Raw genomic sequence first — 14,474 nt, forward strand, 5'->3', positions numbered from 1 at the left:
CAAATAATTGAGTGGGTAACCTCTGGTATATTGTAATGTTAAATAACTAATACGCAGAAAGCGAGTCAAAGCCATTCCTTGTCATCCATCCATCCCGGCACAAAAAGCCCAGTGCCCTCTCCCAAAGCTGCTCTATAAACCAAAAAAGTAACAAACGAAACCATCACAAGATCCAAAACTCTTTCAAGATAATTCCCGTCTACAATGCAGAACCCTCAACACGAAAAAGGGGGGGCTCGATGCAGAGACAGCGAATCAACAAAAAAGATAAATCAGGCTCTCGTGGTTCTTTTGGCCCAAAAAGTGCTTCCAAAAAGAGGAGCAAAACAAGTTCTTTTCCGTCTTTCTAGCCAGCAAAGACAAAACATAAAAAGGATATGGCTATAACCACGATTGGCGGTTGGGTATCCCCAAACAAAAAGCCTTCCTTTTTGTTTTCTTACCAACCACCAACCCACTCAACGTCTCCGAGATCGGTGCGCCTATCCTTGCGCCAGTTCCAATCTTTCGCCTTGCTCCACGAATTCTCCTTGAGGCGATCCTTGCTCCACCCCTTGCTGCCAAAACTGTTGCCATTGTTGTTGTGTTGATTGTGTAAAATAGTGTTATTGTGAGAAGTAGAAAAATGATGATCCCAAACGCCCGCTTCATAATATTTGTTGTTATTGTATCCGTTGTTACTGTATCCAAACCCAAATTGACGACGCTGCTTCCAACCGGGAGACTTTTCGGGCTCCGCCTGAATGTTTTGGCCTCTGCGACGCTCACCAAGCGCAGCCCACTTGTCGACGTCGCCGCGCTTCGACGGGGGCGAATAGCGCGGCGTGATAGTAAAGGCGTGCTTGGTGGGAGGAGAGGCCTCGTGAAAAAAGAAACCATCCGCAACCAAATCATCGTCCACATCCCCTTTGATGACGTGAGCCACAGGGATGGGCTCAGTCTTTTGCACAGAGTGCTCGTTGGTGCTCTCGTGGCTCCAAGTGCGCGAGTTGAGCTCCTTGAGAGCGCTGACCCTCTGCTGCTCCTGCTCCTGCTCTTGTTCCTCTTCCTCTTCATCCTCGTCCCACATGTCACTCCAGCTCTTGGAAACCGTATCCTTCTGGCGGCCGCCAAAGACGGAGGCCATGGAGGGGAACGGCTTGCCCATGGCGATGGGCAGAGAGCCGGCAGCGGGAGAAACCTTGGTGAAAGGCTTGGGCATGGGCGGGCGAGAGATGTTGAAGGCCCGCAGACGAGCTTCAATGATGCGCGAGTCCAGCATGGAGGAAGACGGGGTCTGGACTCCAGTAGAGTACCAGTCGGTCGTCTCTCCAGACTTGGAGAAGAGATCCTCGCTGTAGCTCTCATCGTCGGGAATGATACTAAGTTGGCGACGATGGGCAGCAGGAGTCTCGTTGAGCGCTTTGGTCCAAGGGAATGCGCCTCCATCGATCTGTGGGGTTTGGATGGACGGGGTGCGGAGAGGCTCACGATGAGCGGATGCCACGGTAGGGTTCTCGGCACCGCAAAAGTCATCGAGAGACTCATCCTCCGTCGTAAAGCTCACAGCGCGAAGGAGGGCATCGCGGGCGCCCTCGAGGGAACGCTTCCTGGGGTCCAAGTTCATGCACTGCACGATGACCTCGTACGTGTCCTGCGACATGCTGGGGAAGACGTCAAAGAGGCTCTGCTTGTCACGAGAGAAGTCGAGGAACAGAGGATCAGACTCTGTGGGGGTGGTGAAGGGGTTGCGGGAGAAGAGAATGTTGAGGAGACAAATGCCAATGGCCCAGACATCAGCCTCGGCAGGTGAGTATCCAGCACCGGCAGAGTCGAATTGCTCAGGAGCCATGTACCTGTCGCTGCCGACGGTAGTCTCGAAGGACCACTTGTCGGTAGTGGCAAGGCCAAAGTCGCCGAGTTTCATCGCGCCATCTTGAGTAAGGAAGATGTTTTCTGGCTTGATATCGCGATGGTAGACACCCTTGGAGTGGATGTAGGCAACCGCGTCGACCAGCTCAAGCATGAACTGGCGAACGTGCTCAGTCTCCAGAGGTCCGTGGCCGTTGCGAATGGCCTCATAGAGGTCACCCTGGCCGCAAAACTCCATGACCAAGTAGACGTGAGCCTCGGTCTCAAAGGTATCAAGCAAGTTGACGATGTTGGGGTGCGATCCAAGGCCGTTATGCAGAGCATATTCCTCAGATCGCTCGTCGACTGCAAACTCGGGGTTGACCTCACAAGGCGCTGACCTCTTGGTGAGACACTTGATGGCGACGACCTGGTTGGAAACGAGGTCCTGAGCCATAAAGACCATGCCGAATGAGCCGTGGTTGAGTGGTGAGATGGTCTGGTAGCGACCTCCATCAAGGAGAAGGCCACCAGTGAACTTGTTCCTCATGCATTCCATGATTGTGAAAGTGGAGTGTGTGAAAGTATAAAAAGTATAAAAAAAAGGTAAAGCTGATGAAGTTGAAAAGCCAGAAAAAGCTAGAACAAAAGATGAAGAGATGAAAAGATGAAAAACAGATGTGATAAAAATAAAAAAGATAATTTATACAGGCGGAGTTTGGTGTTCAAGATATGTAAAAGTGATATATGCCTTTTGTCTCTAGCCGTTGATCAATCGCGCACCCTGATGGTATGAACCGTTCGACGTTTCTATACGCAAGGTTGCGTTCAAGCAAAGACGGGAAGAGAGATAAAAGACGCGAACAAGAACTGCGCAAAACCGGCAGTTGAAGAATCGAAGAACAGATGACCGGAATGTACAAGCCGTAAAGGACAAAGGAAAGGGCAAAACGACAGGTAGCCACGGATAATTGATTGTTGGTTGATAGTGTTGCTTGGCGGATAGTATTGAGTTTATAAGATGATCATTTGTTGAGAGATTTCAGAAAGAGTAAAGAAACAAAGGAGACGCGGATTAACGAAACCGTGGCCAAGATGCCGAAAGCCGGCTTGCGTATGAGAGAGAGGTGGAAGAAATTGTTTTGTTCGTTATAATGACATCGAGGTCGCGTTAAGAGGCTGAAATGTATAATGAATGACTGGTGTAGATTATTTTTTTTTTGTATTGGTGGAGAGTGGTGGTGAGGCTTTGAGGAAGACGGCGAGGGTCGGGTCCGTCAAGAGGCCAACAAGGTAGGCGAGTTGAGTATTGAAGATGGTGTTGAGGTTGTGAGGAGACAAGGAGAAGAATCAGGGAGAGTGAAGCAACGTGGCGGACCAACCAAGGCGGCGGCCGTGAGCGGAGCGTAGCTCTCGCTGGAAAGGGGGTGACTCAATCAAGGCGAAAAGATGGAGATGTCCAGTCGCGAGCGAGGTTGAGCCGAATAACTTTTGGGTGAAAAGAAAAAAGCCGCTGTAGAGCAAGAGACTTGTGACTATCGCCCGGTGACTCGATCGAAGGTGCTGATGGACAGCTTATCGAAGGCGGCCGAGACCGGGACGGTGTGACGAAGACGGCGGAGTGCACTAAGCCGAGGCTCTATAGACGGGACGAGTTTGCGGCGAAGCAGTGACAACTAAAGTAACACGCTGGCGGGAGAGTCTATGGCAGACCGAAGACGAAGCTGTCGAACAGGCTGAGGCGCACCGCTGCAGGGATCTGGCAAGGCAAAGGAGGACCCTTCTTTCTCTCGTCGACTGTTGGGGAATCGGTTGCGTCGGTGCCGATGAGGTTCGGATGGCGGCAGGGCTTGCGAGGGCTTATCGTCGAGGTGGCGAATCTGGCGCTGGGGGATTGACTTGAGCGATTGCGAGAGACGACGCGACAAGGAGTCGAGGATCGAGGTCGTGGAAGAACCAGGCGGATGACGAGACGCAAGCTTCGAGGAGAAAGAAGGCCTTTGGCTGGGGGGTTGGGGATGGGAGCGGGAAGGAGGAGGGAGACGATGAAGTAGAAGTAGGAAGTCGGTGGATGCAGGAGGATGAAGGCGAGCAGACGCCAGAGGCCGGATGAAAAGGGAATCCGGGATGAGTAAATGGCCGTGGAAGAGAGTGGAAGTGCACAGGGGGGGGTGGGGCGCCGTGAAGGCACGAGAACCTGCCAGCAGCGGCACTGGGGGTGGTGGGGCGCGCCCACTGCGTCCACTAGCCAGCGTCCCATCCAGCGACTAGCACAGGGCACTACAGGGCACTACAGGGCAGCAGCACCACCGTGGCCCGCTAGCGGCAGTGCTATGCGTGGTAGTCGCACGCTACGAGCTGTAGGTACAGACATGGCGAGCAGAGGTACCGGGAACCCGCGGCGAGGGCAGCGCGGCGCCGAGCACAGCGGCGTGCAGTTACGAACACGGAGTAGCTGGTACCGCCCCGCGCTGGACCCCCAGACCAGACACTTGACACCTTGCAGCGAGTTTCGAGCAGACATGCCAGTGCCTCGACCCAGGCGCACGCACGTTGCCACGACGCCGTTGGGCTTGGGGCTTTTGTACACGGTGTTTGGGGCCCCTGCGCGGCGCATGCACTGTCGTCCAAGTCCAGACACCTTACTTGTACACCGTGGCGCATACCGAGCACGGCGGCCTTGGGCACCGTGCACGCCAGCCTGCCCCAACAAAAGACCTGAGCGATCGTTCGCAGCGGACTAGAGAGAGCATAAAGAGTCACGCGTGGCCGCCCGTTTTGCGGAGCACAGTGCGGGCAGCGCTTTAGGCATCCCGCAGGTTCCCGCACACCCTGCAGACGCTTCTGGCACAAGCGCGGCGCTGGCTGGCTCGCCGAGGGGAGTACCGGGTACGGGCTGCACGGGGTGCTGCGCTGGGCAGGAATAGGGGCCCAAGCCGGTCATGCGGGTACCTGTACACCTGGCAGAGGGTCTACCTGGCAACGGCCGGAGGACGCCGTGGTGGCAGTCGGTTGAGTACGGACGAAGGATTGTCTGAGTGTTGATGTGTCAGGCCACGCAGAGACAGACAGGTAGCAGCGCATTGTTGAAGCCTGCATGTCCTGGATGTATAGGTAGGCAATGCATGTAATCTACATGTGTCTCTGCCGTATTCGTGGCGACGACGCTCCGAGTACCTCGAGTGGCACCACGCAGCCAGCCTCTTCTTTGTCACTGATGCAATGCAGGCCAATGTATGGGGTAAGATGATACAATCAACACTATTGTAAATGACGCTCGCGTGCTAGCAATTATAGTACATTATTGAGCAATACGCAGCTATCTGCACTTACTCGTGCTTCGTTGCGTCGTCAATACTGCGAACTCGGATGCGCATGACGAGCAATCGCCCAAAGCCCAATTCAATTCACCAAAAGTCGCAATTGTTAGCATTTAGCCGAATGGCCACCTGCGCCGCTAACAGCGCTGACAAGCCGGGTCCACCAATTACTGTGCAGAATCTCTTTAGCAGTCACGCCAGGTGGCGTCCCCACACGACGACGACATGACGAGGGTCTGCGTGACAGCACCGTGCTAAGACCGCTGAAGAAGTCACTGTGCCGTCCAGGTCGCACAGCACAGTCCCTAGCGCACTTGGTCTCGCTTTAGCGTCCGCGAGCGTGCAATGCTTGGCTTTTGGCGGTTCCAGATCCAGACCCAGGCCCAGGCTGTTTTTGTTACTCACAGCCAAGTCCGCAATCCGGAGGGCCTGGCCGGAACCCTCTCAGGCGCCCAGATGGCCTGAACGATTGGGTGGCAGCGGCAGCAGAGCAGTTCGCTTCGGCGCAAGACGCACGGCCACGGCATGGAGCGTGCGCTGGTACCGGTACGGGGTGGATGCTGCGTGTGCGGCACGTTTTGCGAGTACCGCTGTTTGCTGTCCACGTTGCTGCACGTTGCTGCATCGACCGCCATCCGTCCACGTCGCAACAAAGGAAAATGGCCGACATGATGAAATTCGAGATGATGATATGAAAGAAAATCAGATAAAATTAAATAAAAACAATCATCGTTATCTGACAGCGGTTGCCGCGTGGCACCAATCGTGACATGTCGCTCCTCTGTTTCTGCCTTGGCCCCCGCGCTGCGTCGAAACCCAGAATCAGGGTCCGGAGCACACGACCAGCCAAAGCGAATCAGATTGCCCAATGGCCAATGAATGGAATCTGCTCTGCGTACCGATACACCACACCATCTACGCCGTATACTGGTCGATGCATTGATGCCTCTACTGTGCACCACTTTTTGGGAGAGGCAGAGCACAGCATAGCCCCCCGTCCCAATTTATCTCGACTCTCTTGTTTTCCTATTGAACCTCTCGCTCTTTTATACGGAGTACATTGGGTCGCCATACGTTTCTGCGCGCCCGTGCTCGTACCGCGCAAGGGTCAGGCCGGGCTCATTAGACTTTCTGCTAGGGGAATTGCGTTCGTTTTGATTGACGAGCCGGAAAATGACGAGATTTGCAAGAGGGGTCGTTTCTCACCCTCAGTGCCAAATCCGCGTATCCAGAACTCTGTACCTTTGCCCTGTACACCGTGCCTTTGTTGCAGCGATCCCATCTCGGCTAGGACATGATAGGCGGGCAGACAAGCAGATACGATGGCGCTCTACGCTCTTCACAGCAGGTCGCTACAGCTACAGCAACAACTCATCCGTAGCGTCCACAGGTACCTACCGCATTCTGCATGGATTGTCCAAAGACCCTAGACCTTTTCATGGCTGTTTCATGTGTATACACGTACATTTGCAGGTATGGCCCAATGCCGATCGTGATTGGCCGGGACACGCACGTTGGGGGCAGCTTCACGTTTCTGTCTCATTGCCGACGATAGGTGTAGAGATACCTATAAAGATACAAACTGTGCATCCGCGATAACGTGAGATGCGGTACTGACTGCATGTACATTCTGTAGTCTACAATGCACGATGCGGTAACACAGAGTGGACAGTAGATGGGATGGTGAAGATATGGGCAAGGTGTACATGTACTCCGTGTAAGTCGTTGCTGTCTCACTAGTCCAACCGCTGCGCCGGATCTGGTGCACTGTTCGACTTCGAAGCGCTGAAACACCGCAATTGAGTTCATGTAGGTACTGTTACAGCGAGCTTGTCCCGTCCTGGGCGTGCCCATACTGTGCCATTTCGTCTCCCTACCCCCTTTGCTTTAAGAGCCCGAAGCGTTTCATCCGGGTGCCATGCCCAGGAGACGATCGAGCCACTTTTCCCCGGCGATGGTGGTCTGGATCCCTCAAAGCCCAGATAAGGGAGACGACTGTTTTTGTCGACGACGTTTTCGAGGTGGCTACGCAAGGGCAGGATGAGTGAAACAAATTCTAGACTGCGTTGTAGACATTGTACGCAATTGGATTGAACCCTGCATACCGCAGTCTACTATGTGGCAAAAAAAGAAGAGACGAAGAAAAGGAAGAAAATAAAAAGGGACAGACTGGAATGCAGCTCTGCGATGACGTTTCTCGAGAGACCAGAGACAAGAGACAAGACCCCCAACAATAGGTTCTACTGTACAGTAAGTATCGTGCCGTTGCATGCAATCCCGCGCGGCGCTTTATTTTTTTTCATCTAGGGGCGTTTACGGCTAAAAGTAAATAAGCCTGCCTGCCTCAATTGGTTGCCTCGGGTTGCATGAAGGAATTTGAAGTTGCATCCATCAGCGCTGCTAATGGTTGCTGCTGCCCCCTTTTTTTTCTGCTTGACAGATTGATTGATTGATTCGCAGCGGTTGCTCAGAGACACATTCACCCAAAGACCACTTAAAATCTTGATTCATCTTGCCAACCCAATTTCTGAGAATAGAAACGTGCCATTTCGGAGTACGGACTCGGCGGGTCTTGCGCCGGAAACATGGCCGTCCCAGGTACACCGAAGCGCCACAGCACCCAATGCAAAACAACAAGTACCGGATGGAGGTACTTTCGCAAGGTACCGGGTTTGCATGGATGAGCTCATTTAATGTTAATGCTATTACGTTTTACCCACCGCAATTATACGAAACAAGGCAAAATGTACAAGTACAAGTAAAACAAAACAAAAATAACAACCAGCAACGTGTCCAGAAGATCTGAGTCAAATGAGAAAAAAAGACCCTTTTCCACATCACGAGATGCGTCAATGCCGCAATCGCCCCGGCGGTGGCGATCAGATACCGCTACAAGCCAGTCGTATCTAACACCAAACACACTGTAGCACTAAAACTGATAAAACCACTTGTTTCGTCTCCGTCAAAGCCGCACATCTTCAGATTGATACGGCAAATGATGGTCGTGAAGCTACTGGAAATAGAACACCAGACCCTTTGTAGATTGCGTCTTGTTTGATTGACAGCTCTTATCTACAGTACAGTAAAACTCCCGCACGCAGATGGCCAAACTGCGGGTTGATGGGTCCGCTAACAAATGAAGCTCTATCAATCCCATCCATGAAATCAATACAACGCGCTTCTGCTGTGCTCCCTTGGATAGACGCCCATCTGCAGTGTCCCCATCGCCATCGCCTCCTTCTTCCCTTGTATTCTCCATTCGCCAAAAGCGAACACGCAAGAGTCCCAAAAAAGGTGGTGTCATCATCGGGATGCACTCCCACTCGTCAAAAACCCTCAAGTCACTGCTCAAAACTCCATACCGTACCCAGCGCTCCGTAATGGCCCCGTATATTCCGATCCATATCCGTGAGCCTCTACATCATCGGCATTTTACACGAGAAACAGACAAAAACTACGTAATCCCTCTTCTCCTCCATTCCCCACGCTTCTCTTTTGTCCAAATCATCAGAGCGCAAGCATCAGCCTGAAAAGAATTTTCCTCTCTCTCATTCTTCCCAAACCCCTGACCGCCTTCCAAAGAGGCCACTAGCCCCGTATCAAAAAAACTACCAGTATCAACAAGGGCGTCGCCCGTCCTGCACGCTGACGCACAGCAATGCGCCTCTAATGCAGCCTTGATGCGGGCGACCCCGAATAATAATCGCTGGTCCTTTTTTATTCTGCGAAGCGGTGGATGCCAGTGGATGCGAAAGAAACAGAGTCCGAAATGGCTCTGCTTGATGGAGCAAATCCAGGCACTAGCGCCCAGCTCTAGGGTAGCAGTAGAGAAGTGCAAGAACGCTGTAATCTAACCACGTAGACCTATTGCGTAGAAAGAATCAGAGAGGGGAAAAAAAGGGCTCCATCTCAAGTCCATCCTAGGAAAATTTTGCCTTCTGCTAGGACCTTGTCCTTGTCCTTTTCAGCTCTACAGCTTATTCCCAGCCAGCTCTATTGCAACTACACTTGACCCCAGCCTTGTCGACCTCGCTTATTGTTTTCTACTTCCTTTTATGTAAAATAGAACATTCCACAGCCCTCCTCTTCCCTCACCGCCTGCGACTCTGAGAAGCAAAGCGCCCTACCTAGTTTTTTCTTATTCCCCTTACATACTAACGATATACTAGCAGTATAGCTCGCTTTAGACAACAGAGAGGAGCAACAGCCCGAGACAGACACAAAACAAAATGGCCAACCAGCCCGACTTTGGTCGATTCGACGTTCTTCTGCTCGACATTGGTACGGCGCCCCCTCCCCCACTTACCCCGGGCTGATCACCGTGGACGCGGCCGAAAAAGGTGCGCGTATTCGAATCACGAGTCGTCACTTGCCTGCCATCCCTCAACTCTTTGTTGCTCGTCTCCCAGCTGATGCTTATCGCGCAACCTCTACGCGCCATGCAGAGGGCACCGTCTGTCCCATCTCCTTTGTCAAGGATGTCTTGGTGAGCCCAGCCCGCTTGCTTGTCTGCTTGCTTGCTTGCTTCTTCCCTCTCCCCTCTTCCTCCCTCATTCGCTCGCCCGCTCGCCGCGGCTGGCCTCGTTCGGACTCGCTTGTCGCTTTAATCGCCGTCCGACCATCCCTGCCCATCAGCCAATCGAGCTGCGATGTGCAAGACTAGACACCCTTGCTTTACCCCAACACGACTACTAGCTTCCTGCTCTTACCACGTTATGCGCGCATATCCTGTACCAATTAGATAGTGCTGCCCGCTTCTTCAACTCCTCTCTTTCTTCGTCTCCCTCTCTTCGCCGTCCCGTCCAACGCAAGAGGAAAAAAAAGTGGCTGACTTTTTCAATGGGCCCTCCTTTGTGCAGTTCCCCTACGCACTCAATGTCCTGCCCGACTTCTTAGCGGAGCAGTGGGACGAGCCGAGCTTTGCTGGCTACCGCAATGCGTTCCCCGACGACTGTCGCAATGACCGCAGCGCCTTCGAGGCTCACGTCCGGGACCTGGTCGCCCGAGATGTCAAGGCGCCGTACCTAAAGGCCCTCCAGGGCCATCTCTGGACAAAGGGCTATGAATCGGGGGTCCTCAAGGCTCCACTCTTCCCTGACGTGCCACCCTTCATCACCAACGCCCATGCGGCCGGCAAGAAAATCATGATATACTCGTCCGGATCGGTGCCGGCCCAGAAGCTGCTCTTCGCTCACACGACCGCCCAGCCCCCCGACATGAGCGTCGTGATTTGTGACTGGTTCGACACCGTCAATGCGGGGCCCAAGACCGACGTGGCTAGCTACACCACTATCCTGTCTCATCATCCAGACATCAGCCCCGCACGTTGGATCTTCCTGAGCGACAACCTCAGCGAGGTCGACGCCGCTCGCCAGTCAGGCATGCATAGCATCCCAGCCGTCAGACCGGGCAACGCACCTCTGCCTTCCCATCACCCGCTGTCCGAGTTTGCAGTCTCCGAGTTCACTCCGGCCTCCATTGCACAGGCTGCAGCCGCCATTGCTGCAAAGACCTCGGCTTGAAGATTGGTTGCTCAAGTCTTTGATTAGGGGGTGCCCGTCTAGAAACCCCCCCACGAATCAGTCAATGGCGGGGAGAGCCCGGTAGTCAGCTGTTCAACATGACATATTTTAGAATGACAGCAGCCTTTCAGCTGTGTTGATGTGTCGATAATTTCCGTTCCCGAGCAACTAAAAACAAGAGCTATTCGGCTGGTTCGCTGTGAAATCGACCATGCGTTTGCGTGCGGGGAGACTAGTTGACCGCCATCTCGACGCGAGGTGCTGCACCAAATGCACAAAGTAGTCTATAGACATGCTACTCGAGGTGTGCGGAGGGGTCGGTAGGGAGTATTCCTAGGCGGTCAGCGAGTGGCTGTCTCCAAATCTCCAAAATCAACCAAAAGAAGAAGTCCTCTGTCAAGAAAATGACATGACACTCCGCAACCAAACTTTGTTGGGCCCTAGTGCATGAAGCTTGTCCCATTCGTCGCTGCATTCTGGTGCAAAGTCGAGCGAGTGTTGCGTAATCCGAAAGTTGACTCTCGCCAATCGAGATCAATCACGCTGTTGCTTTTGAGTGTCATGAAGATGCTCTCTCGCCAATCGAAACCAATCATGCATGTTGCCCTTTGAGTGTCATGACAAAGTTGTTCCTCGTCTTGCCCGGGTTAATCTCTTGCTTTGAAAAGGTCAGCCCGGTTTTTGCAGCTCCCCCGGTCCTCCTCCACAGGCTGTAGGCTAGCTTCTGTGTCTTCTTGCTTCTCACTCGCGTGTAATTAAGCATAGCCATCAGCTCATCAAGCCGCTCGTCCGTAAAGTATCGCGAATTGTCGACGCAGCTTCGTGGCAAGACGACGAAGAGACAAGGAAAGAGGGGCTCGGTGGTCGGCGTACTGTCGACGTCGTTGAGAAACGAGAGCGTTCGTAGAAGCATGGCGCCGCGGCCGTGAGCATCGGGCACAAAGTTGAGCACCAAGCTCAGCGAGATGATGTCGAATCTTTCCTCGTCATTCTTAGGCAATGGCCTCTCCATGAAATCTTGCTGAAGGATACCTGGCTCCTGGCTGTTGAGATCAATGTGCTGGACGTTGAAGACGTTGCTGGTTGAACACGCATTTCGAGTGCTGAGTGCTCCAACTTCGAGCATCTGAAGAGGCTGACCCTGCTTCTTTAGCTCGTCCAGTGGGAGCCATTCCATGAGAACCTTTGACGTGTCCCCCCCTCTGTCGATGCTTTGTCCCTGCAGACTGGCCTTTTGATAGTGATCCAACCCTCCCAGACTCTCGATTTCGGCGGCCACCTTTGCTTCCGTTTCCTTGTCGCCGCTCCTGATGGCCCTTGCTCGCGTCTTTTCCAGGTGGTGATGCTTGTTGATCAGTGTCCTGCTTGCCTTTCGGGTCATGGTCCGAGATGGCTTCGCAAGCGGCGGGCGCCCTTGGGTGAGGCTAGACAGCGTCTTCTTCTTGGGGGCCATCTTGTTTTGCTTCCGAGGTGATGTCCAAACGTATTTGTTGCCAAGTGATGAACAGGTTCGTCCGTGAGAAAAAGGCCTTGGGTCTTGAAGCCGATATCAGCCCTAAATCCGTTGATGGCTGCCTATACTGGTGATGAGAGGTCGCTGTCGAGTATCATGGCCGCCGCAGAGTCTCCTTCTCAGCGTTGATGTTGCGTCGTGTGAACCGCCTCAGAGCTGTCACCATCCCTGTGAGCTGTCGTAGTTTAATGCCGAGACGCCTCGGCGCAGACAAAGATCCATCTGGCCAAATTATGGACAAGGCCGTTGATCGCACATTTTACTTATAAATACTCTTCCAAAAGCGGCTAGCGCGTTGCAAAACCTCTCAATTACTGCTCGTGGAACTGAATCACATGACTGTAGCGCTGAATCAGCCAATCACAGCACACGTTTGCTGGAGCCCTAATTTTCTGGCAATTTCGCCCACACTGACAGAATTAACTTCTAGGCTGGAGACTTCTTTTTTTTCCTCCTCTCTCTTCATTCCGATAAGTCGACAAATCCTCAATCGCACCAACACTCCCTGTGCAAACTCGACCAACCAATACAATGGCTCCCGCTAACAAGAAAGGTACGACTTGAAATAAAAGAGACGAGTTTTGTTGTCGTCGTTTTCGAAAGAGCCGAAGCAAATCGAACATTTTTCCAACTTTTTGCGAAGCGATACGATACGACACAAAACAACATGCTCACTTGACATCTCCCGCGCAGCATCATGCAGCAGCAGATTTTGCGAGTTCTGAATAAGAGCGATTGCTGATGCGTATGATTATGTAGCTGCCGCCAAGGGCTCCAAGCAGGCCAACGCCGCTGCCAAGGCCGCCCTCAAGGGTGTAAGTTTTTTTATCCTCTAACAAGACAACTCATGAGAGCTTCAGATCTAACACGCCGCAGACTCACTCCTCCAAGACCCGCAAGGTCCGCCAGACCACCTCTTTCCACCGCCCCAAGACTCTGGTCCTGTCCCGCGCTCCTCGCTTCCCCCCGCAAGGCCATCAACCACCTGCCCCGTCTCGATGAGCACAAGATCATCATCCACCCTCTCAACACCGAGAGCGCCATGAAGAAGATGGAGGAGAACAACACCCTCGTCTTCATTGTCGACGTCAAGGCCAACAAGGCCCAGATCAAGCTGGCCCTCAAGAAGCTCTACGACATTGACACCGTCAAGATCAACACCCTGATCCGGTATGTTGCTCTCAGAACCCAAGGCAAGATTTCATGTGCACTAACACTCTCTTTAGCCCTGACGGCTCCAAGAAGGCCTACGCCCGCCTGACCCCCGATGTCGACGCCCTCGACATTGCCGCCAACAAGCTCTCTCTGGTCTAAGCTGGACATTTTTCTTAATTTAAAAAAAGGGGATTGTTGGTTTCGTCTATTCATTTTCTTCTATTTTCTCTCGGGCGCGGAAATTGGTCTTACGTCTCACATGCATGCACATATACCATGGGCATTGAGGAACACAACACTTTTTGGGAGGAGTTGAGCTTTTTTGTCATTTTACGGATTGGAACACATCATGATACAAACTATGCAAAACTAAAAGACAAGAGCCGGTCCGTCCACGTACCGATGATGAAAGGGAAACAAGAAATAAATGAGAGCCGATGACAATTACTATGCTCTGAAATGTGGCATGACAATCCACTACGTAGATGAATATTGCGTTGAAATCGTAACGTCCTTTCAGTAAACGTTGATACCTTTTGAATTGGTCTCAATGCCCATCTATTGATCTTAATCAGAGAGAAGAACAGTCCCATATCCCATAATCTATCATACCACATGCCTATATATCATACATCACACAACACACCCATATTACCCCCTCAAAACCAGAAAAGTCGAAGAAAAAAAAGCCTGAATTTTTTATGATCGCATATTGTTGAGGTGCTTCATCGTCAAAAAGTTGATATCCAAAAACCGGTCCACGCAGTTCGCCAAGCACCCTTCCTCGCCCTTCTCCAGCTTCGAGCCCTTGATATTCCCAGTGACGCACTTTTTCCAGCAAATCTGTGTCAAGTTGTGTGTTTCTGCAATTAAAAAAAAAAGATTAGCATCTTCTTTCAATGCACAGTCCCTCTAGTTTTATAGAACTGCCATAAAAAGCCTCGAAATTGAAAACAATAACAAAAAAAAATCGCAGCACATACGAGCCTGAATCTGCGACCGCTGCTGCTCATTCGCAAGAAACTGCCGCAGCTCCGTCTTATCCTTGTCGTTGAGCTTCTCGAGGTCGAGGTTCTCGATTCCAGTCTGGGCGGCGTTCATCTTGGGCAAAAGTTTCACTCGGTTCGTATATAT

The 14,474-nt window shown here is 52.4% G+C and overlaps 7 protein-coding genes across 7 annotated transcripts; 3 read left to right on the forward strand and 4 right to left on the reverse strand.

Moving 5' to 3' along the window:
- Nucleotides 1-439: 439 nt before the first annotated feature.
- Nucleotides 440-2,389, reverse strand: TrAtP1_009777 (uncharacterized protein; the record flags this gene model as incomplete). The annotated part of the gene is made up of 1 exon (XM_014091163.2): nucleotides 440-2,389. One exon carries the CDS (start codon nucleotides 2,387-2,389, stop codon nucleotides 440-442), a length of 1,950 nt encoding a protein of 649 aa, XP_013946638.1.
- A 1,143-nt stretch (nucleotides 2,390-3,532) lies between these two features.
- TrAtP1_009778 (uncharacterized protein) lies at nucleotides 3,533-4,090 on the reverse strand (the record flags this gene model as incomplete). Its single annotated transcript, XM_066114428.1, has 1 exon — nucleotides 3,533-4,090. The coding sequence occupies one exon, from the start codon at nucleotides 4,088-4,090 to the stop codon at nucleotides 3,533-3,535; it is 558 nt and encodes a 185-aa protein (XP_065970524.1).
- A 5,289-nt stretch (nucleotides 4,091-9,379) lies between these two features.
- On the forward strand, nucleotides 9,380-10,672 carry TrAtP1_009779 (uncharacterized protein; the record flags this gene model as incomplete). Its single annotated transcript, XM_014091161.2, has 3 exons — nucleotides 9,380-9,431; nucleotides 9,596-9,636; nucleotides 10,010-10,672. 3 exons carry the CDS (start codon nucleotides 9,380-9,382, stop codon nucleotides 10,670-10,672), a joined length of 756 nt encoding a protein of 251 aa, XP_013946636.1.
- Nucleotides 10,673-11,264: 592 nt separating this feature from the next.
- TrAtP1_009780 (uncharacterized protein) lies at nucleotides 11,265-12,125 on the reverse strand (the record flags this gene model as incomplete). The annotated part of the gene is made up of 1 exon (XM_014091160.2): nucleotides 11,265-12,125. One exon carries the CDS (start codon nucleotides 12,123-12,125, stop codon nucleotides 11,265-11,267), a length of 861 nt encoding a protein of 286 aa, XP_013946635.1.
- Nucleotides 12,126-12,716: 591 nt separating this feature from the next.
- Nucleotides 12,717-13,187, forward strand: TrAtP1_009781 (60S ribosomal protein uL23; the record flags this gene model as incomplete). Its single annotated transcript, XM_014091158.2, has 3 exons — nucleotides 12,717-12,738; nucleotides 12,945-13,000; nucleotides 13,062-13,187. 3 exons carry the CDS (start codon nucleotides 12,717-12,719, stop codon nucleotides 13,185-13,187), a joined length of 204 nt encoding a protein of 67 aa, XP_013946633.2.
- Nucleotides 13,188-13,227: 40 nt separating this feature from the next.
- TrAtP1_009782 (uncharacterized protein) lies at nucleotides 13,228-13,499 on the forward strand (the record flags this gene model as incomplete). Its single annotated transcript, XM_066114429.1, has 2 exons — nucleotides 13,228-13,355; nucleotides 13,412-13,499. The coding sequence occupies 2 exons, from the start codon at nucleotides 13,228-13,230 to the stop codon at nucleotides 13,497-13,499; spliced, it is 216 nt and encodes a 71-aa protein (XP_065970525.1).
- Nucleotides 13,500-14,039: 540 nt separating this feature from the next.
- TrAtP1_009783 (uncharacterized protein) lies at nucleotides 14,040-14,441 on the reverse strand (the record flags this gene model as incomplete). Its single annotated transcript, XM_014091159.1, has 2 exons — nucleotides 14,040-14,203; nucleotides 14,324-14,441. 2 exons carry the CDS (start codon nucleotides 14,439-14,441, stop codon nucleotides 14,040-14,042), a joined length of 282 nt encoding a protein of 93 aa, XP_013946634.1.
- Nucleotides 14,442-14,474: the final 33 nt, after the last annotated feature.

This window comes from Trichoderma atroviride, chromosome 5 (assembly GCF_020647795.1).
Source record: "Trichoderma atroviride chromosome 5, complete sequence".
Classification (NCBI taxonomy): domain Eukaryota; kingdom Fungi; phylum Ascomycota; class Sordariomycetes; order Hypocreales; family Hypocreaceae; genus Trichoderma; species Trichoderma atroviride.